General features: G+C 45.7%; 1 protein-coding gene across 1 annotated transcript in view; it reads left to right on the forward strand.

Moving 5' to 3' along the window:
* LOC120978569 (potassium channel subfamily T member 2-like) overlaps positions 1 to 21,684 on the forward strand; it is a 1,475,081-nt gene that overhangs the window by 1,209,654 nt on the left and 243,743 nt on the right. The window contains 1 exon segment of the mRNA XM_040406800.1: positions 2,269 to 2,289. Coding sequence (XP_040262734.1) covers positions 2,269 to 2,289 — 21 coding nt within the window.

The following is a 21,684-nucleotide window of genomic DNA, read 5'->3' on the forward strand; positions in this document are numbered from 1 at the left end:
TGGATCTTTGACTAGAATTTGGCAACCAACAGGGCGGTCTCCCTAGCGTCAGGCAGCAGACTTCTGCTCCATTATTTCCTCAGGTTGCTTCAATACAATAAGTCCACTTCATATCCAGCTTCTGGACAGTTGCACTACACAAAGGGATCCAGTAAACCTTGGGCTTGGTTTCTTATATATCTTGCCCTACTGGAGAGTGCCCAGCAGTACACAGCAGAAGCTACATGCTCTCCTCTCCTCTACTAACCTCTTATCTGACTTCCTGTGACTGACCTGTTCTATATATGTGATGTTATAGCACCGCCTAGTGGTGACTGGGTGTAACGCAGTTACCAGCCTGTTGTAGGGAATTCACAGCTTAATGCATAGGAAATACAATGGCATAAGATGACATACATGAGATTTAAGGGGCCCACTTCCAAGACAAAGTGGGACACTGCACTGTCAGAAGGACAATGAACAACAATGGCGTGCATGGAAGGATTGTAAGGATATAGCTGCAGCTCTTCAAACAGAACATTGCTGCCAGTCTTCTAAAGGTCACCTGGACAAACCAGAAGGCTACTGGAATGATGTTTGATGGACAAATGAGAGCAAAATAGAACTTTTTGGTTTAGATTAGAATCATTATGTTTGGAGAAAGGAAAACACTGCATTCCAGCATAAAAACCTAATTCTATCTGTGAAACATGGTGGTGGTAGTACAATGGTTTGGACCTGTTTTACTGCTTCTGGGCCAGGATGTCTTGCCATCATTGATGGAAAAATACATTCTGAATTATATCAGCAAATGCTAAAGGAAAATGTTAAGACATCTGTCCATGAATGTGGATCATGCAGAAAGACAACAACCCAAAGCACACAAGTCATACTACAAAAGAATGGTTAAAGAAGAATAAAGTTAAGGTTTTAGAATGGCCAAGTCAAAGTCCTGACCTTAATCCAATATAATAGAAAAAGAAAGGTTGTGGAACGACCTGAAGTGAATAGGTATGTGGAAAAATTCTGATGTGTAGGACTAATCAACAATTACTGTACCAGAAGCATTTAGTTACAGTTATTACTACGCAAGACAGTCACACCAGATACTGAAAGCAAAGGTATGTCACTCATAGACATTAGTGATGAGCCACAGGGGCAATATTCAAATTTGCAATATTTCACAAATATTTTGTAGAATATTTGTCAGATATTCACGAATTTGAGAATTTGCAATTATTTTCTTGATTGCAAAAATTGGCATACAGGCGTGGGTCACTTTTGCTACATTTTCCAAGCTTCTAGAAGTTTCCTGAGACTGGAGAAAATGGTTGGCACGGGAGAACATTAAAAATGGATTTATATGCAGATAGAGTGCTCCAATATATTTGCGATTGCGCTAATCGGCACTAATAATGCAAATATTTATAAAATTCACATTTTAGCAGTTTTGACTACATATTACTGATTGGTGCACTATGTACTGTTGTGACATCACAACACTATGTCTGTAGCATGTATGTATGGACAGCAGAACCTATCACACTACCTAACACCCTGCACTGGATATCTCCCACTAACTATCTGTATTAAATATATAAGCTAACTAACTATCTATCAGCAATGACACTGCTGTCTCTCTCAGAACTGTAGAAAATGGCTGCTGGGGAGGTTCTTATATAGTAAGGGTGGGCAACTATCCTATTGGTTGCTAGGGATTTTGCTAAGCTCAGACAAAGACATTGCAGCCTTCTCATTGGCCCACAAGCAAGAAGGAGGGAGGGATCAAGGATTCAGATGAAAAAAAATCTTGAATATTCAAAAATACGAATATATCAGTATATTCTAAATATTCACAAATTCTCGAAGTGCCGATATTCGCGATTAATATTTGCAATTCGAATATTCGCGCCCAACACTAATAGACATGTGATATTTGATATTTTTCTCAATAAATAAATTATAAGTCTATTTTTTCTGACTTATTTGTTTGATTTGGTTATCTTTATCTGTTTTTGGACTTGTGTGAAAATCTGATATAGTTAAATTTATGCAGAAATCTCTATTATATTACAAGTGTGAAATTAAGTGACTACTGATTTTTTTTTCTTTAAAACTTGTTCCAGTCAATTTAGAATTGTGTTCTCCATAAAACCATACCCATGTCTCAAATCACTCTGCACTGTATGTCTTTTTCACATTTATGTACTGCTCAATTATGTCCTTTGGTCTTGTCTTGCCTAATGTTAAAATATCTCTATATATGTTTTCCTTCTTTTCCTATGTCAGTCTCGAGATATGGCCTCGCAAGTAAGTTTGTTTTGTCTTAACTTTCCTGGTGTTTTCTTTTATTATTTGAATAAAATATGTGTGTTGCAATTTTGAAATATGTTGATGTGGTGGCAGGAGTTCATTTATTCTTTCTGCTGCCTGCGGCGAACAGTGAAATGGCATCTTTAGCCTGTCACAAGGTGGTTGGAGGTTACAGGACATACAAAGTTAAAGCTAGACAACTTGTATGTTGAAACATTGTAGAGATCTGTTCAATACAAGTGTACAGGATTTATAAATATCTGAACTACTTGCAGTTGAAAAACAATGCAATGCATGTCACCCACACAAAACAGGGATAGAAAAAAAACACTTATGCTTGCAATTGTGCACACAGGTAAGGGACAATATTTGTGTACACAGCAGCAATAAGTTCAGAGACCTGAAGCCCCACAGCCCCTTCCATGTCAGGACTGTAAAGATCATCTGGGTACTCCGGTTTTCTCCCACACTCCAAAGACATACTGATAGGGATCTTAGATTGTGAGCCACATTGGGGACAGTGAATGATGCTCACAATCTAATGTCTGTAAAGAGCTGTGGAATATTGCAGTTCTATATAAGTGTGTAAAAAAAAAAAAAAATTATGACTGATAGCATGAAGATGAAAAACAACACCAGATGTTAGATTATAAAGATGCTCTTTATTCGAAAACACATTTTGGGGTACTTTTTCAAGTCTAAAAACACAAAAATAACATAATTTTTTACGCTATTTTCATGTGTGCGGCGAATTACGTTAAAAACTGCTATTTCCGGGCTGCAGAGAGCCTTTATAGTGGTGTAGAACACTGTGCCTTGTAGTAACACGCACAGTGAGTCTGCTTTAGTAGTGGAAAATACTGTGAGTCTGTATGACATGCAGGTGACAGGCGTCGCTCTTAGAATCACTGCACAATTCACTTATCTGGGCAGTCACAAGTATTAACTCAGCCTTATAGGTCGATGTTAGTGACAAGTAGAAGTGCACTCCTTTTACACCATCGCCAGCTGATTCCACATAGATGTCTACAGAACTTGTTCTATTAAATGCATATACAAGTAGAGCCCTCGTGACAGAGTGGAGAGGATGTCAGCAGTAAGTTTGTGATGACATCACTGATTAATTTTCCCTTCCTCTAAACCATCAGAAAAATAACCCACAAAAAGCAGATCCTATCTGTGGAGCATCCGCCTTCACTCGGTAGATTTGCCCAATAATCTATCAGTATTGCTAATGCCCCAAAAAAACAGGAGTGGATATAAAACAGAGATGACACGTGAATGGAATATTTGCATGTCTTCTGTGTTTTATACCCACTACAGATTTTGGCTACCAAATCATACTCCAATTCTGACGGGACCATACAGGCCTTACAGCTGCTACACAGACAGAATCCATTGTGCATTTCATTTTTCCTTCCTTCTGACAGATCAGAAGAAAGGTCAAATAAATCATGATGTCAGCCAGGCTGAAAGGCAAAATAGTTGTCCCAGTCATGAAGTGGGGAGGGTGGGAACAGCATGAGAAGTCCACAGAGTGACCCTATGACATATTGATGAGGTGGAAGCAGCATCAGGAGACCACAGAGTGGCAAGGTGACATAGTGTGGAGATGGCAGCACCAGCAGGAGGATAACACAGAGTGGCAAGGTGACTTAGTGTGGATATGGCAGCAGCAGCAAGATACCACAGAGTGGCAAGGTGACATAGTGTGGATATGGCAGCAGCATCAGGAGACCACACAGTGTCAAGGTGACATAGTGTGGAGATGGCAGCAGCAGCAGCAGGAGGATAATACAGGGTGGCAAGGTGACATAGTGTGGATATGGCAGAAGCAGGAGGATACCACAGCATGGCAAGGTGGCATAGTGTGAATATGATGTAGTACAGTATTGGTTACAGAACACCATAGATTATGAACACTATATTAGGCCCAGATTATTGGAATCTGCAATACAGACACTGTTTTCTGATATAGTACAGTATTGGTTTACAAAACACCACAGATTATGGACACTATATTAGGCCCAGATTATTGGAATCTGCAATACAGACACTGTTTTCTGATGTAGTACAGTATTGGTTACAGAACACCACAGAATATGGACACTATTTTAGGGCCAGATTATTGGAATCTGCAATACAGACACTGTTTTCTTATGTAGTACAGTATTGTTACAGAACACCACATATTATAGACACTATATTAGCCCCAGATTATTGGAATCTGTAATACAGACACTGTTGGCAGATGTAGTTCAGTATTTTTTACACAAAGCCACACACTATGGACACTAGATGTCGCCCAGATTATTAAAGACACAGTCTGTGGAGGAGGTGCAGTATATGTCACTAATAGGTATAAATTAAAAATATCTTGCTGCTGTCAAATACACACATAAATCCTTAAAATGACTTTGGGGTCTTTGAAAAGCTTTTGGTAGTAAAAACAGAAAATTTATCTCACTTCACTATATGTCCCTTTCTCAACATTGTCCCTGAGACTGCAGGTAAATAGATTGCTGCTCTAAAACACACACACACACACACACACACGCACACAGTAGTCCTTAAAAGGACTTTTGGGTCTTGGAAAAGCTTTCTCTAAATAAAAACTGTGAAATTCGCTCCCCACTAATTCGCACCTCACTCCTGATGACACGTTCCAGCCAGCCAATCACTGTAATGCCAGCAGCTAACATAACTACTGGCATTAAAGTGAGGGCAGTACTTACCTGCACCTTTATTGGCTGCTTAAAACCCGCAAAACGTGCGGAGAGGAGACTCGAGTATTGCACTCAAGTATATGCGGTACTCGGTCGAGTACTGCCATGTGCCTAGCATAGCGATGCTCGAGCTGAACAGATATTCGGCTGAGCATGCCCGCTCATCACTAGTTCTATATACCTGTTTCCACAGAATACTGGTTGAGGGGAGCGATATACCTGCTTCCACCAAATATTGATTGAGGCCTGCGATACATTGGCTTCCACAAAATACTGATTGAGGGGAGTGATATACCTGCTTCCACCAAATATTGATTTAGGGGTTCTACATAGCTGTTTCCACAAAATACTGACAGAGGGGTGCAATATGCCTGCTTCTACAAAATACTGATTAAGGGGTTCTATATACCTACTTCCCACAAAATACTGATTAAGGGGTGCGATATAACTGCTTCCACCAAATATTTATCAAGGCCTATGATACACTGGCTTCCACAAAATACTGATTGAGGGGTGCGATATACCTGCTTCCACCAAATTTGGATTTAGGGGTTCTATATACCTGTTTCCACAGAATAGTGATAGAGGGCTGCGATATACCTGCTTCTACAAAATACTGATTGAGGGGTTTCGATATACCCGCTTCCACCAAATATTGATTGATGCCTGAGATATACTTGCTTCCACAAATACTGCTCTTCTCTAGGACTTTGGCACAGGGTCATTTTGAAAATGTCAGGCAGAGAAAGAGGTGTTCCACAGGGGTGGCAGGGGTCGGGCAGCTGCACCAGGCCAGAGCCTAAGTGGGAAGTTGGAGAAGGTGCATGCGATTACGTCAAAGGACGCACCAGAGTTCCACTTCTGCACCCTCCTCATCCTCTGTATCTGCACCCTCTTCACTCTCTGCTCTGTGCACCCCCAAAGACACCAGCACCACCATAGCCCCTCCACTTGAGTCAAAATATTTTTTTTCCAATCCATTCCCAGACCTTACCGATGCGCAGCCATTCTTGGCATCGGATGAGGAAGAGGAGGTAGTAACTGCCGCCACCCAGTGGTCAGATGACAGTACCCAGATCAGCCCAAGGAGGGTGGTCTCCGCTGTTGCTGCCTACTCCGAGATCTCTAATGTCAGTGGTGGTGAAGGTGACGATGATGACTTGTCGATGGACGTCACGTGGGTGCCCACAAGAGAGGAAGAGCAGGGGAGTTCAGAGGGAGAGACGGAGCAGCAGATAAAGAGAAGAAGGAGAAGTAGGCAGAACTTGCAGTGCACCGGAGGCAAAAAGCAGAATGAAAATCTGGAGTGATCTATCCACCATGCACGGTCACATCTTGCCCTCCCATGGCTCCGCAGTGTGGGCTTTTTTTAACGTATCAGCTGCTGACAATAGTGTTGCCATCTGCAGCCTGTGCTGTCAATGCATAAGTCGCGGTAAGCCCAACACTCACCTAGGGACGACCACCTTAAGATGGCACCTGGCCTCCCATCACCGAGCCCACTGGGAGCAATGCTGTCAGAACCCACAAAGCCACACTCCCGGCGCTCCACATCCTGCCTCTTCTCCTTCACCTCTTTCCTCCCATTTGTCCTCCACTCTACCTTCCACTGTGCCATCTTTGCGTTTATCTGTCAGAAGGCAGGCTTCCGTGGCCCAAATGTTAGAGCGTAAAAAGTTGATGATGTTGCACATATGATGAAAGTATGGTTAATAATTCAAATGTACGAAGGGAACGGGCTGGGTGAAACCAGAAGTATTTTTATTGAACATATTCTCCAAGACAAAATTACATGACCTTGAGTGTAAGAGGCAGAATGGTAACAGTCTATCCTGTCCACACATATTAATATACATCTGTCTATTCAATACTGACATTAACATTAATGGATATAGCCTTCTTATAAGATATAATAATTATCGTGTGCAGCTCTGTTATTACTGAACCTGCGTCACAATAGCGAATAGTGCAGTATAATCATATATATGGGCTTCAGCTCCTATCTAACAATCACATTCACTATGCATTAGTACCATGTGACATGTCTGTGTATTTCACTAACATTTATGCAGTGTGTTATCTACTCACACTGTATTACCAGCAGCTTTAGCTGATTACAGGGACCTGAATTTACTGTATTTTTCGCCCTATAAGACACACCGGCCCATAAGACGCACCTAGGTTTTTGGGGAGGAAAATAAGAAAAAAAATATTTTTTAACCAAAAGGTGTGCTGTGTGTTTGGTGGGTTTGGAACTAATGGTGGTCTGTGGATGGCACTATTACTGGGGATCTGTGGATGATGGACACTGTTATGGGGGGATCTGTGGATGACGGACACTGTTATGGGGGGATCTGTGGATGACGGACACTGTTATGGGGGAATCTGCGGATGACGGAAACTGTTATGGGGGGATCTGTGGATGACGGACACTGTTATGGGGGGGATCTGTGGATGACGGACACTGTTATGGGGGATCTGTGAATGACGGACACTGTTATGGGGGGGATCTGTGGATGACGGACACTGTTATGGGGGGATCTGTGGATGACGGACACTGTTATGGGGGGGATCTGTGGATGACGGACACTGTTATGGGGGGGGATCTGTGACGGACACTGTTATGGGGGGATCTGTGGCTTGCACTGTTACAGGGGGATATGTGGCTGGCACTGTTACAGGGGGATCTGTGGATGGCACTGTTACAGGGGGATCTGTGGCTGGCACTGTTACAGGGGGATCTGTGGCTGACACTGTTAGAGGGGGGATCTGTGGGTGGCACTGTTATATATGTGCCATCCACAGACCCCCCCAGCCCATAACAGTGCCATCCACAGACCCCCCCAGCCCATAACAGTGCCATCCACAGAGCCGCCCAGCCCATAACTGTGCCATCCATAGATGTCCCCCATAAAAATGTCATCCACAGATCCCCTGCCGCCGCTCCAGTATACAAATACAAGATGTCTTATTCAATTAATAGTTATTAAACATGCCCCCTCACTCCTAATAGTACCTTACATCCTAACCGCTTCAGTAGAACCCAGGCAGGCAGGCCGGGCGGCCGGCGCGTCACTCACTGACGTCACTTGCCTGCGCCACCTGCTTCATTCGTAAAGTAGGCGGCGCAGGCACGTGACATCAGAGAGTTACGCTGACGCCCGCCCGGCCTGCCTGCCTGCATTCTACAGAAGCGGTTAGGATGTAAGGTACTATTAGGCATGTTTAATAACTATTATTGAATAAGACATCTTATATTAGTATACCGGCTGGGCGGGGCTATAGTACACTGACTGCACAGCCCCGCCGCTATTGCCGGCCCCCAGCTCCTCCTCCCAGTCCCTCCCCGAGTCCCCGCTCGCTCGTACATCGCAGCTTGCGATGTAAAACTGCAAGCATTCGCCCCATAAGATGCAGGGGCATTTTCCCCCCATTTTGGGGGGAGAAAAAGTGCGTCTTATGGGGCGAAAAATACGGTAATCATTTTACCCTGTTTATTACCCTTAATGTGTGTTCTCTTACCTGCAAGACAAAATTACATGACCTTGAGTGTAAGAGGCAGGATGGTAACAGTCTATCCTGTCCCCTAGGAACTAGAGATCTGTATTTTAAAGTTCCTATGTTATTAGGAACTGTGCTTGTATTCAGGCTTTAAACACTCTGCTGCCATCTGCTGGTTATTTTAAGAAATGTCGTGAATTTGTCTTTTCTAATTATCCCAGCCAGTCTCCTGTGATTGTTGAAGCTGGAAAGGTTATCTATATTAGTTAATTTTTTGGGGTGCCTAGTTTTTGACATACCTTACAATGACGCCGGATAACCCTCTTACCCAACGGCTGACCACTGGCTTGTTGGAACTGCTAGCCCGCCAACTACTGCCATATAAACTTGTGGACTCGGAGGCCTGCATGTAGGCCTGCCTCTTCTTCTCCTCCTCCTACTCCATCCTCCGTATCCTCCTCGGCTGACTCCTCCTTTTCCACTGCTACCGCCTCTTCCGCTGCACCGCCCAAGCTCCCCAGAACCTATTTGACGTGCCATGTGAGACGTTGCCATGCTGTGCTGCAACTGTTGTGCCTGGAAGCCAAGATCCACACCGGTCCTGCATTGCTTTCAGCTCTGCAGTCACAGGTTGATCAGTGGCTAACCCTGCACCATTGACAGTTGGTAAAGTGGTGTGCGACAACGGTGCCAATCTGCTGAGCGCGCTGAAGCAGGGCAAAATGTGTATGGCACACGTCCTGAACTTCGTCATGCAGCAATTTGTTGCCAAATACCCGGGGTCCAGGACATCTTGCGGAAGGCCAGAAAAATCTCTGGCCATTTCAGAAGATCTTACACGGCCATGGCTCGACTTGCTGACGTTCAGCGGCAACACCACCTGCCTGTCAGACGTCTGATTTGTGACAGCCCGAAGCACTGGTACTCCACCTTGTATATGCTTGATAGGCTGCTCCAGCAGCAACGTGTTGCTAAAAACTACCTGTACAAACGCTGCAGTAGGACAGGTTCTGGGGAGCTTGGTTTCATTTCACCGCGCCAATGGCTGCTCATGCGCGACGCATGCAGACTTTTGATCACCAAACTGGTCAGTCGCAGCCAGGGCGCCATTAGTGACATCGTACCTTATGCCTTCTTTCTGGAGCGTGAATTGCGTTGTGGCATTGATCAAGCCATCGATGAGCAGGAGCTGGAAGATGAGGAAGTCACAATGCTAAATAAATTCCCTGGGGGGCTACTCCATCTGAGACAAGTCAGCAGGAGTGTGAAGAGGAGGAGGAGGAGGATTTTGGCTGGTGGGAAGAGGAGGAGGAGGAGGAGAAAGAAGAGCAGTATTTGAGGGAACCTTTAAACTTTTCGGGGATCCCTGGTGTTGTCCGTGGCTGGGGGAGGAGACCGAGGAGGACGTCATTCTCCTGGGCGATGAGCAGGAGCCAGGGCGCTCCACCGCTTGAAATTTAGTGCAAATGGGGGCCTTTATGCTCCAGTGTTTGATGAGGGACCCCCGCATAAAAAGCATAAAGAGCAAGGACCAGTACTGGGTGGCAACGTACTTAGACCCCCGGTACAAACACAAAATGGTGGACATGTTACCAGCTTCACAGAGGGCTGGCAGAATGCATCATTTCCATGCCTAGCTGCGAGAGATTCTTGCATTGCATTCTGCTGTTGCGAGCGCTGGCAGAGGAATTTCCACCCACAACGAAACAGGTTCGGGTACCAATCCTAACGTGCCTGCAAGAAGATGGCGGTTTGAAAATGTGTTGTTCATTTCGGATATGAGTTCATTCTTGCGGCCAACCCATCAACAGCCGCCGTCCGGATCCAGCCTCAGGAAACGCCTAGACTGACAGGTGTCCGATTACATCGGGTTAACCGGTGTGCAGGCTTGACCTGTGGCCACAGCTGGGACCATTTGCCACGGAGTGTTCTGTCCAAAAGGACATTCAGAGCAGCAGGGGGCATCGTGATAGATAATCGCACTCGCCTAGCACACGACAGTGTGGACTATCTCCCATTTCTAAAAACGAATGAGGCATGGGTCTCGGAGTAATTTAACACCTGTGACTAACACGTGTAATTGAATTTCTTCATGCCAGCCCATACATATCCGCCATGACCCAGAACAAAGAATGGTCCGTGTCTTATGTATATACAGCGGCATAAAAGGCCTTTTCTGTCAGGTGAATGCCTAATTTTGGGGCTTCTACTCCAGTGGCCTATAGTAACATTTTTTTCCAGTAACCGCCTAATGTAACTCCAGCCATCTAATCACTAGATCTTTTCTGTCAGGTGAATGCCAGATTTTTTGGGGCCTGTACTGGCCTACAGTAAAATTTTTAGCCGGTGACTGCCTATTATACCTCCAGCCACATCATCACAAGTTCTTTTCTGTCAGGTGAATGCCTCATTTTTGGGGCCTATACTGGCCTACAGTAAAGTTGTTATCCACTGACCGTCTAATATACCTCCAGCCACATAATCACTTGTTCTTTTCTGTCAGGTGAATGCCTAATTTTTGGGGTCTGTTCTCCACTGGCCTACAGTAAAATTGTTATTCAGTGACCGTCTAATGTACCTCTAGCCACATAATCACTTGTCCTTTTCTGCCAGGTGAATGCCTAATTTTTGGGGCCTGTGCTGGCCTAAACTAAAATTGTTATCCACTGACCGCCTAATGTACCTCCAGCCACATAATCACTTGTTCTTTCATGTCAGGTGAATGCCTAATTTTTGGGGCCTGTACTTGCCTACAATAAAATTTTTACCCACTGACCGTCTAACATACGTCCAGCCACATAATAACTTGTTCTTTCATGTCAGGTGAATGCCTAAATTTTGGGGCCTGCACTCCACTGGCCTACAGTAAAATTGTTATTCAGTGACCGCCTACTGTACCTACAGCCACATAATCACCTGTTCTTTTCTGTCTGGTGAATGCCTAATTTTTGGAGCCTGTACTGGCCTACAGAAAATTGTTATATACTGACCGTCTAATATATCTCCAGCCACATAATCACTTGTTCTTTTCTGTCCGGTGATTGCCTAATGTTTGGGGCCTGTACTCCACTAGTCTACAGTAAAATTGTAATCCACTGACCGCCTAATATACCTCCAGCCTTATAATTACTTGTTCTTTTCTGTCCAGTGAATACCTATTGTTTGGTGCCTGTACTCCACTGGGTTGCAGTAAAATTGTCATCAGTTGACCGCCTGATATACCTCCAGCCACATAATCACTTGTTCTTTTCTGTTAGGTGAATGCCTAATTTTTAGGGCACGTATTGCCGTGGCCTAAAATATAAATTTTCTATGCTCCAGCATGGCACATTTTTTAGCGTTTCCCTTTAAGACGCATAAAAATGGCCCCTGATTAAAATACATATTTTTTGTGGGAATTTTGTGGCATTGATCCCTTTCTGGTATGTCACTGTCCAAGTTGTGGAACTATTTGTGCACTTCTAGTAAGTATTTGGTGGCTGCTAATATGATTCAGGAGGTGGGTAATCTAAAATTTAACATTTATTGATAATGCGAATAAAATATAGAATAATTCCTAGATAAAGTGTGCAATAACAAACCTTGGGATAGAACAAATGAATGTACACTGGCTGTCAGCCTAAGTGTCCATCCCAAATGAAAAATACATATAAACACTTAAATAGTGCACGGCGGCACCAGAAACCAGTTGTCCTACCGGTACCGCGAGACAGGATACGGAACGTTCACCCTTGACAATGCTCCAATGGCAACTTCTTCATGAATGTTAGAAAATGAAAAAGATAGTGTCAGGCAGTGATACACAGGAGTGTAGGGTCCCTGTATAGGCCCTATGGCTGACTAGCAAAAAATACCCTGATTCTAAAATGTAGGTAGCAGCCTCACCACAGGGCACTCGTCCTTACAAGGACGACCCCGTCTGGAACCTGTCCCTGAAAAATAAAACTAAATGTCCCTAAAAGGATCTAGAGAAAAAGCTCCCTACACGCATGTTTCACTGCCTGCAAACAAATGTGTATATCCAGCAAGCAATTCATCAGGGGAGATAGAGGAAAGAGCACTAGGGATAAGTATAAGGTAAGTACTCAATCCCTAGAGACCAGCCTGAGCAAGATTCATCGGCCAGTAATGGAGGTTTGACCAGATGGTGGACATCTCCTGGGACGGTCTCTATAGATGGAGAGACTATGGTATTTGCAGCTAAATGATGAGCAGAAAGCTACACATGGGACGCCAACTTTACTGGCGTGCCAACCACTTTTAAATAGTTACCTGCCTGCCGCCTCCGCCGCCCACAGTATAGACAGGCCAATGGGCGCATCCGTTCGCACGTCAGCGCCGCGCATGCGCTCATTGCGGAGGCAGAAGCGAGGCTTGAGGCGCACGGAAGTGCCATGGATTCCGGCTACTTCCTTAGCATGCGCGGCATCGCTAGATCTCGCGATGCCGCGGCTGCCAGCTAGGTTAGCCGCAGCACTTCAGACAGGAAATGATACCGGTCCTGCCTGTAATCACTATTGGGTAGCAGGGCGATCGGAACTCGCTCCGCTCCCAAGGTGCAAAGGTCCCCAATCGGACCATCAGAGAATACACAGTATTTGGGCAATCGGTCTATATAGACCAAGATTAAATATCTGGACAATGACAAGCGCCGGCACATTGGTATGGTGGCCAATGGATCGGACAAATTGAAAAGCATTGAATACTGTACAGTTGAGGGAGAGATTCAATATGTTTGGAAAACCAGAGACAGGGTATATATAAATACACACGCTGTACCTAGCCAGTATAATAACATGAATTGGCTAGGTGGACCTGAATAAACGTTGGGTCCGTCTAAATAGAACTAGACCCAGCTAGTCCCATCACAGGAAACAGCTGAAATTCAACTGTTCATTCAGGCCCGTCGGTACGACTGTGCGTAAAAGAAAGATCCAACGGGCTTCTCGCTGTAATATGATTTTATCCCAGTCTCCTCCACGTTTTGGGGGGGAAACTGCCTCAATACCGTTAACTTTAATAACTCGCTGATCGCCTTGGTGGAAATCACACACATGGCGGGCCACAGCCGTGTCCCGTCGTTTCTCTATATCAAGGAGATGTTCTCCAATTCGCCTTCGCAGCTCGCGCTTGGTTTTGCCAATGTATTCCTTGTTACAAATACATGTGATCTAATAAATCACGCCTATGGTTCTGCAAGAGATAAAATCTCAAGCGTACTTTCGATATCAGAGATTTTATCTCTTGCAGAACCGTAGGCGTGATATATAAGATCACATGTATTTGTAACAAGGAATACATTGGCAAAACCAAGCGCGAGCTGCGAACGCACGGATGCGCCCATTGGCCTGTCTATACTGTGGGCGGCGGAGGCGGCAGGCAGGTAACTATTTAAAAGTGGTTGGCACGCCAGTAAAGTTGGCGTCCCAGGTGTAGCTTTCTGCGCATCATTTAGCTGCAAATACCATAGTCTCTCCATCTATAGAGACCGTCCCAGGAGATGTCCACCATCTGGTCAAACCTCCATTACTGGCCGACGAATCTTGCTCAGGCTGGTCTCTAGGGGTTGAGTACTTACCTTATACTTATCCCTAGTGCTCTTTCCTCTATCTCCCCTGATGAACTGCTTGCTGGATATACACATTTGTTTGCAGGCAGTGAAACATGCGTGTAGGGTGCTTTTTCTCTAGATCCTTTTAGGGACATTTAGTTTTATCTTTCAGGGACAGGTTCCGGACGGGGTCGTCCTTGTAAGGACGAGTGCCCTGTGGTGAGGCTGCTACCTACATTTTAGAATCAGGGTATTTTTTGCTAGTCAGCCATAGGGCCTATACAGGGACCCTACACTCCTGTGTATCACTGCCTGACACTATCTTTTTCATTTTCTAACATTCATGAAGAAGTTGCCATTGGAGCATTGTCAAGGGTGAACGTTCCGTATCCTGTCTCGCGGTACCGGTAGGACAACTGGTTTCTGGTGCCGCCGTGCACTATTTAAGTGTTTATATGTATTTTTCATTTGGGATGGACACTTAGGCTGACAGCCAGTGTACATTCATTTGTTCTATCCCAAGGTTTGTTATTGCACACTTTATCTAGGAATTATTCTATATTTTATTCGCATTATCAATAAATGTTAAATTTTAGATTACCCACCTCCTGAATCATGCCTTACCTTTGGTAATCTGGAGCGCAGACCTTCACCTTGGTTTGACCTCCCTAATCAGTCTTTGTAGTTTAATTTGGCTGCTAATATGAACTGAAGGTTTTTCAGGTTCGCCTGCCATTAAAGTGAATGCGGCCCACCGCGAACCACGCAAACATTTGCTCGCGAACGCTCGTTCATGAAACGTCCCGGCCGATGTTCGTATATCACTACTAGCAAATCACAAGCCAATTCTTATGGGGCCATACAGGACTTACAGCTGCTACACAGATTAGATCCGTTGTGCATCTGATTTTTCCTTCCTTCTGACAGATCAGAAGAAGGGTCAAATAAATGATGATATCAGCCAGGCAGAAAGGCAAAATAGTGGCCCAGTCATGAAGTGGGGAGGGTGGGAACAGCATGAGAGGTCCATAGAGTGTCCCTATAACATAGTGGTGAGGTGGAAGAAGCATGAGGAGACCACTGAATGGCCCAATGGCTCAGTCTGGAGTTGGCGGCAGTTTTAGTAGGAGGCCACAGAGTGGCACAATGACATTGTGGAGGTGGAGGCAGCATCAGGATTCCACAGAGAGATCCAGTGACATAGGGTGGAGGTGGCAACAGCATCAGAAGACCGCAGAGTGGCAGGGTGACATAGTGTGGAGGTGGCAGCAGCATCAGGAGGAGGCCACAGAGTGGCACAATGACAGTGTGGAGGTGGCAGCAGCATCAGGAGGCCACAGAGTGGCAAAATGACAGAGTGTGAAGGTGGCAGCAGCAGTAGATTTAGGAGGAGGCCACAGAGTAGCACAATGACAGCGTGGAGGTGGCGGCAGCATTAGATGGCTGTCACTATGCAAGCATGTGAGCATGCGTCGGGCCATTTGTGCATGTGACTCAGAGGGACTCCCTGCCTCCATCTCCACTGCATACTGCCACGGTGTGCCTAGGTCCTCTGACTCGTCTTCCTCATCCTCCTGTAGCTCCTTTGGCTGCTCCTGCTCCTTCTCTCCTGTCACCTGTGTAGAAAATCCACCAATTTTGCTTCACATTGCTTGTGCTCCAATCTCCTCCTTCAGTTCAGCCCCCACAGAGCTCATGTGGCCGTGAGATCTAGTCGCAACGTCTCTAGTCCCCTGACCAGCCAGATTTACCAGCATCTCTTTCAGGACATGAAGCAGTGGAATGACGTTGTTCATCCCGTAGTCCTGGCGACTGACATATAATGTGGCCTCCTCAAAGGACCTGAGCAAATGGTAGGTGTCACGCATGAGTTGCCACTGACTGACATCGAAGTTACACAGAGGAGTACTCCTGTCCGCTTGGATCATCAAGAAATTGTTTATGGGCTTTCTCTGTTCGTATAGTCCATCCAACATATGGAGGGTGGAATTCCAACAGGTGGAAATGTTGCATATCAGTCTATGTTGGGGGATGCCGTTCTACCGCTGCAGCTCAAGTAGGGTGTGCTTTGCAATGTACGAGTGGCTGAAGTGCATGCAAAGTTTCCTGGACATTTTTAGGATATCTTGCAGATGGGTGGAAGACTTCAGGAACAGCTTAACAACCAGATTGAACACATGTGCCATGCAGGGTGCATGGCTCAGCCCTCCTTGACGCAGCACTAACACCATGCTCTTCCCGTTGTCGGTGACTATGGTTCCGATTTTGAGTTGTCACTGAGAAAGCCAGGATTCAATTTCTTGGTGAAGAACACGGAGCAATTCCTCCCCTGTGTGACTCCGTTCGCCCAGACAAACGAGGTGCAGAACAGCGTCACACTGCCATGCCCTGCACATGTGGTATGCTAGAGGGGCACTGTGAATTGTCTCTGCAGTAGAGGTTAAGGACACGGTGGAGGATGAAGAGGCAGAGGCGGACATTGTCGCTGGACCAATGGCGTAAGAACATGGAGGGGCAGAAGCAGCATCTCCTGGCCATGTTGCTGGTGTGGCTGTGCAGGAACCACATTTACCCTGTACCCAGTGGGTCATAAAGGACATGTATTGTCCCTGACCGTAGCTACAGCTCCACACGTTGGTGCTGCCGTGCACTTTGGCAGACACCAAAATCCTCAAGGGCTGACCCAACTTCTGTTCTACATGTGTGTGCAGGGCTGGTACTGCCTTTTTTGCAAAGAAATGACGGCTTGGGACTCTCCATCTCGACTCGGCACAAGCCATCAGTTCTCTGAAAGGTGCAGAGTCCACCACTTGGAAATGGTGGGACTGCAGCACCAGCAACTTGGACAGGAGCACGTTCAGCTTCTGCGCCATTGGATGAGTGCTCGTATACTGTTCTTTCTTGGCAATCGCTTCGGTGATCGATTGCTGATGGAATGACTGACAAGGAGTAGGAGGGCGAGGAGCGGGAGCATCAGGACCAGCAGATGATGGGAAGGACAGACAGCTCCCTTCGGCTGAGGTGGTGGAGCCTTGACTGCCTAAAATCGGCTGCGTGTCACTGGGTGATGCAAGGGTTGCTACGGCAGGCTGGACCAACACATCAGAGCCACGGTTATCTCAGGCCACTGTAACGGATCTCCTAGCACCCCGACTGGGTACCTCCGTTGATGGATGCTCCTTTTGATTCCTGAGGGCTCCAAGGACTGAGACAGTTTTTACATAAACCAATCACATGCAGTTACAGGCAGAAAACACACACACATGTGATACAATTAACCAACACAATGGGATAACGTAATCACTCACAGGTAGAAACTACCCATTTTTCCCTTTGTAGAATAATGAGCCGGGGGGGCGTCTCCATAGTTCTGGGTCCATAGTCCATAGGAAGTAGGCTAGCCTCTCCAGTTGCCGCAGTGACTGTTCAGTCCATCACAGCCACTTTATACAGTCAGGTCCATAAATATTGGGACATCGACACAATTCTAACATTTTTGGCTCTATACACCACCACAATGGATTTGAAATGAAACGAACAAGATGTGCTTTAACTGCAGACTGTCAGCTTTAATTTGAGGGTATTTACATCCAAATCAGGTGAACGGTGTAGGAATTAAAACCGTTTGCATATGTGCCTCCCACTTGTTAAGGGACCAAAAGTAATGGGACAGAATAATAATCATAAATCAAACTTTCACTTTTTAATACTTGGTTGCAAATCCTTTGCAGTCAATTACAGCCTGAAGTCTGGAACGCATAGACATCACCAGATGCTGGGTTTCATCCCTGGTGATGCTCTGCCAGGCCTTTACTGCAACTGTCTTCAGTTCCTGCTTGTTCTTGGGGCATTTTCCCTTCAGTTTTGTCTTCAGCAAGTGAAATGCATGCTCAATCGGATTCAGGTCAGGTGATTGACTTGGCCATTACATAACATTACACTTCTTTCCTTTAAAAAACTCTTTGGTTGCTTTTGCAGTATGCTTTGGGTCATTGTCCATCTGCACTGTGAAGCGCCGTCCAATGAGTTCTGAAGCATTTGACTGAATATGAACAGATAATATTGCCCGAAACACTTCAGAATTCATCCTGCTGCTTTTGTCAGCAGTCACATCATCAATAAATACAAGAGAGCCAGTTCCATTGGCAGCCATACATCCCCACGCCATGACACTACCACCCCCATGCTTTACTGATGAGGTCGTATGCTTAGGATCATGAGCAGTTCATTTCCTTCTCCATACTCTTCTCTTCCCATCACTCTGGTACAAGTTGATCTTGGTCTCATATGTCCATAGGATGTTGTTCCAGAACTGAGAAGGCTTTTTTTAGATGTTGTTTGGCAAACTCTAATCTGGCCTTCCTGTTTTTGAGGCTCACCAATGGTTTACATCTTGTGGTGAACCCTCTGTATTTACTCTGGTGAAGTTTTCTCTTGATTGTTGACTTTGACACACATACACCTACCTCCTGGAGAGTGTTCTTGATCTGGCCAACTGTTGTGAAGGGTGTTTTCTTCACCAGGGAAAGAATTCTTTGGTCATCCACCACAGTTGTTTTCTGTGGTCTTTCGGGTCCTTTAATGTTGCTGAATTCACCGATGCGTTCCTTCTTTTTAAGAATGTTCCAAACAGTTCTTTTGGCCACGCCTAATGTTTTTGCTATCTCTCTGATGGGTTTGTTGTGTTTTTTCAGCCTAATGATGGCTTGCTTCACTGATTGTGACAGCTCTTTGGATCTGATCTTAAGAGTTGACAGCAACAGATTCCAAATGCAAATAGCACACTTGAAATGAACTCTGGACCTTGTATCTGCTCATTGTAATTGGGATAATGAGGAAATAACACACACCTGGCCATGGAACAGCTGAGAAGCCAATTGTCCCATTACTTTTGGTCCCTTAACAAGTGGGAGGCATATAGTCCGTCACTATTTTGGGGGCTATATGACTTTTTGATCGCTTGCTATTAAGCTTTTTGTTATGTAAGGTGACAAAAAAAGTTCTCTTTTTGCACCGTTTTTTATATATTTTTTTGGCCGTGCTAATCTGGGGGGTTAGATCATGGGGTATTTTTATAGAGGAGATTCTTACGGATGCAGCGATACCTAATAAATCAACTTTTTTACAATTATTTAGGTTTTAGACTATATTATCCTTTTTGATGCAAAAAATATATAATTTTCTATCTCTAAAGTCTAAGAGTCATTTTTTTAAAAGTTTTTTTGCTGATTGTATTAGGTAGAGGCTCATTTTTTGAGGGATGAGGGGACGGTTTTATACGGCTATATGACTTTTTGATCGCTTGCTATTAAACTTTTTGTTATGTAAGGTGACAAAAAAAACTTTTTTTGCACCTTTTTTTCTATTTTTTTTGGACCGTGTTAATCTGGGGGGTTAGGTCATGGGGTATTTTTAGAGAGGAGATTATTACCGACGCAGAGATACCTAATTTGTATACTTTTTTAAAATTATTTTCGTTTTTACATTTTTTTTTGGTGTCTCAAGTAGGAGAACCATAGTTTTTTTATCCGATTGTCAGTGGCTACATTGGGATATGCATTTTGTACTCCATGGAAGTGTGGTACTCCCTGAAGCAACCAATAATGCAGAGGCCCGGATGATCGGGGCACGTGTCACATTGAGTAATGGTGTCCTTCTGTATCCCCCTCCTGTGACACACTCTGCACCTTTTTTGGGTTCGTCCCTTCTTTCCAGTATCGGAGAATCACACCTGGAAAGTGTTGGCCAGGGACGATTCGGGAGCCTCCAGTTCCTGAGGTACTCCAGCCTGCTCTTTCCCGGTCCGAAAAGATCAGGGCCTTGAGGACTGCCTCATAGAACTGAAGGAATGTCCCTGTGTTGCCAGCGCTCCGGGACAGCACAAAAGAGTTGTACATGGCAACCTGCCACAAGTAGACCGCAAATTTTTTGTACCATGCCCGGGTTTTGCGCATGGCATTTTATGGCTTCAGGACTTGATCAGAGAGATCAACTCCTCCCATATACCGAATGTAGTCAACGATACAATCGGGCTTGAGAACCGTTGCCGCGGTACCTCGCACAGGGACAGGTCCTTATATCTGACCAGCAACAGGTTTCCAGTGGTAAGAGCATGGGTCTCACCCCTGGGGATAGGTACCTGGAGGGGGTGGGCAGGGAGGCTGCGTTGATTTTTCCGCACGGTCCCACAAGCGGAAGTGGATCTGGCGGCGAGGGACTGGAACAAGGGGATACTAGTATAAAAGTTATCCACGTAAAGGTGGTAACCCTTATCTAGCAGTGGGTGCATAAGGTCCCACACAAGTTTCCTGCTAACACCCAGAGTGGGGGGACATTCTGGGGGTTGAATACGGGAATCTCGCCCCTCGTACACACGAAACTTGTAAGTGTACCCTGAGGTACTCTCACAAAGTTTGTACAGCTTCACACCATACCTTGCCTGCTTTGAGGGAACATACTGGCGGAAAATGAGTCTCCCCTTGAATGCAATGAGAGACTAATCAACCGCGACCTCCCTTCCAGGTACATAGGCCTGTACAAATTTGGCCCCAAAGTGACCGATGACCGGCCTGATTTTGTATAGGCGGTCATAGGCAGGATCACCTCGGGGGGGACATGCTGCATTATCTGAATAATGCAGGTATTTCCGGATGGACTCAAAAGGGGGCTTGTCATCGCCGTACTGTAAAGTGGGGTCTGGTAGAGGACGTCCCCACTACAGTAATGCCTGACACTAGGTTTCTTGACTAGGCCTACATGCAGCACGAGGCCCCAAAATGTCCTCATCTTGGCTGCATTGACCAGCGTCCAGTCACCGGGCCTAGCCAAAAAGGAGCCTGGGTGTTGAGTAACGAACTGTTGGGCTTACAGGTTTGTCTGCTCCACCATTAGATTTACCAGTTGGTCACTGAAAAAATGACTAAAAAAGTCATATTCAGTGAAGCCCACTGTGGAAATCTGGATTCCTGGTTGGCCTACAAAATCAGGAATCACGGGCTCAAATCGCTCTGGGGTATACCAGACGAGTTCACCGGCAGGGGGCTCCGGTGGATTTAACTGGTGGGCTGGAAAACTAGTACGAGCCCCAGAGCTGCTCGTACTAGGGTGGGCCACAGGGTCCCTAACATGGCGGTCCCCTTGCTTCGCCTGGCGGCATCTCTGCCGCCTTGGGGGCTCATCATCATCGCTAGATGATGAGGAGGACGCAGATGACAACAGGAAAGTGGGGTCATTCTCGTCCTCACTGGGACTCTTGGACTCGGAGGCAAGCTGGGCGTATGCCTCCTCGGCCGAGAACATTCGGCGGGCCATAGGGGAGTGTGTGTCTGCGTGTGTATGTGCGTGCGTGTAAATCTTTATTTGGTGTGCGTGTGTGTGGGGGCACGGGTGTTCACGGACTTATCCCTAAAACTGGTGGACATCACTGGCCACACGTGCAGAAGCGCTACCACTGGAGGACACTCACCGGCCGCATCACCAAGCAGTGCGGACCGCCATACACCCCCCAAATAAGGGATCTCCAACAAGAGTGACCTCCAATTAGCCTACGGTGACAAGGATACAGACTTTTTAGACTTGATAAAGGGGTCTGCGTACCCCGAAACGCGTCGTCTT

The sequence above is a fragment of the Bufo bufo genome, chromosome 9 (genome assembly GCF_905171765.1).
Source record: "Bufo bufo chromosome 9, aBufBuf1.1, whole genome shotgun sequence".
Lineage (NCBI taxonomy): Eukaryota > Metazoa > Chordata > Amphibia > Anura > Bufonidae > Bufo > Bufo bufo.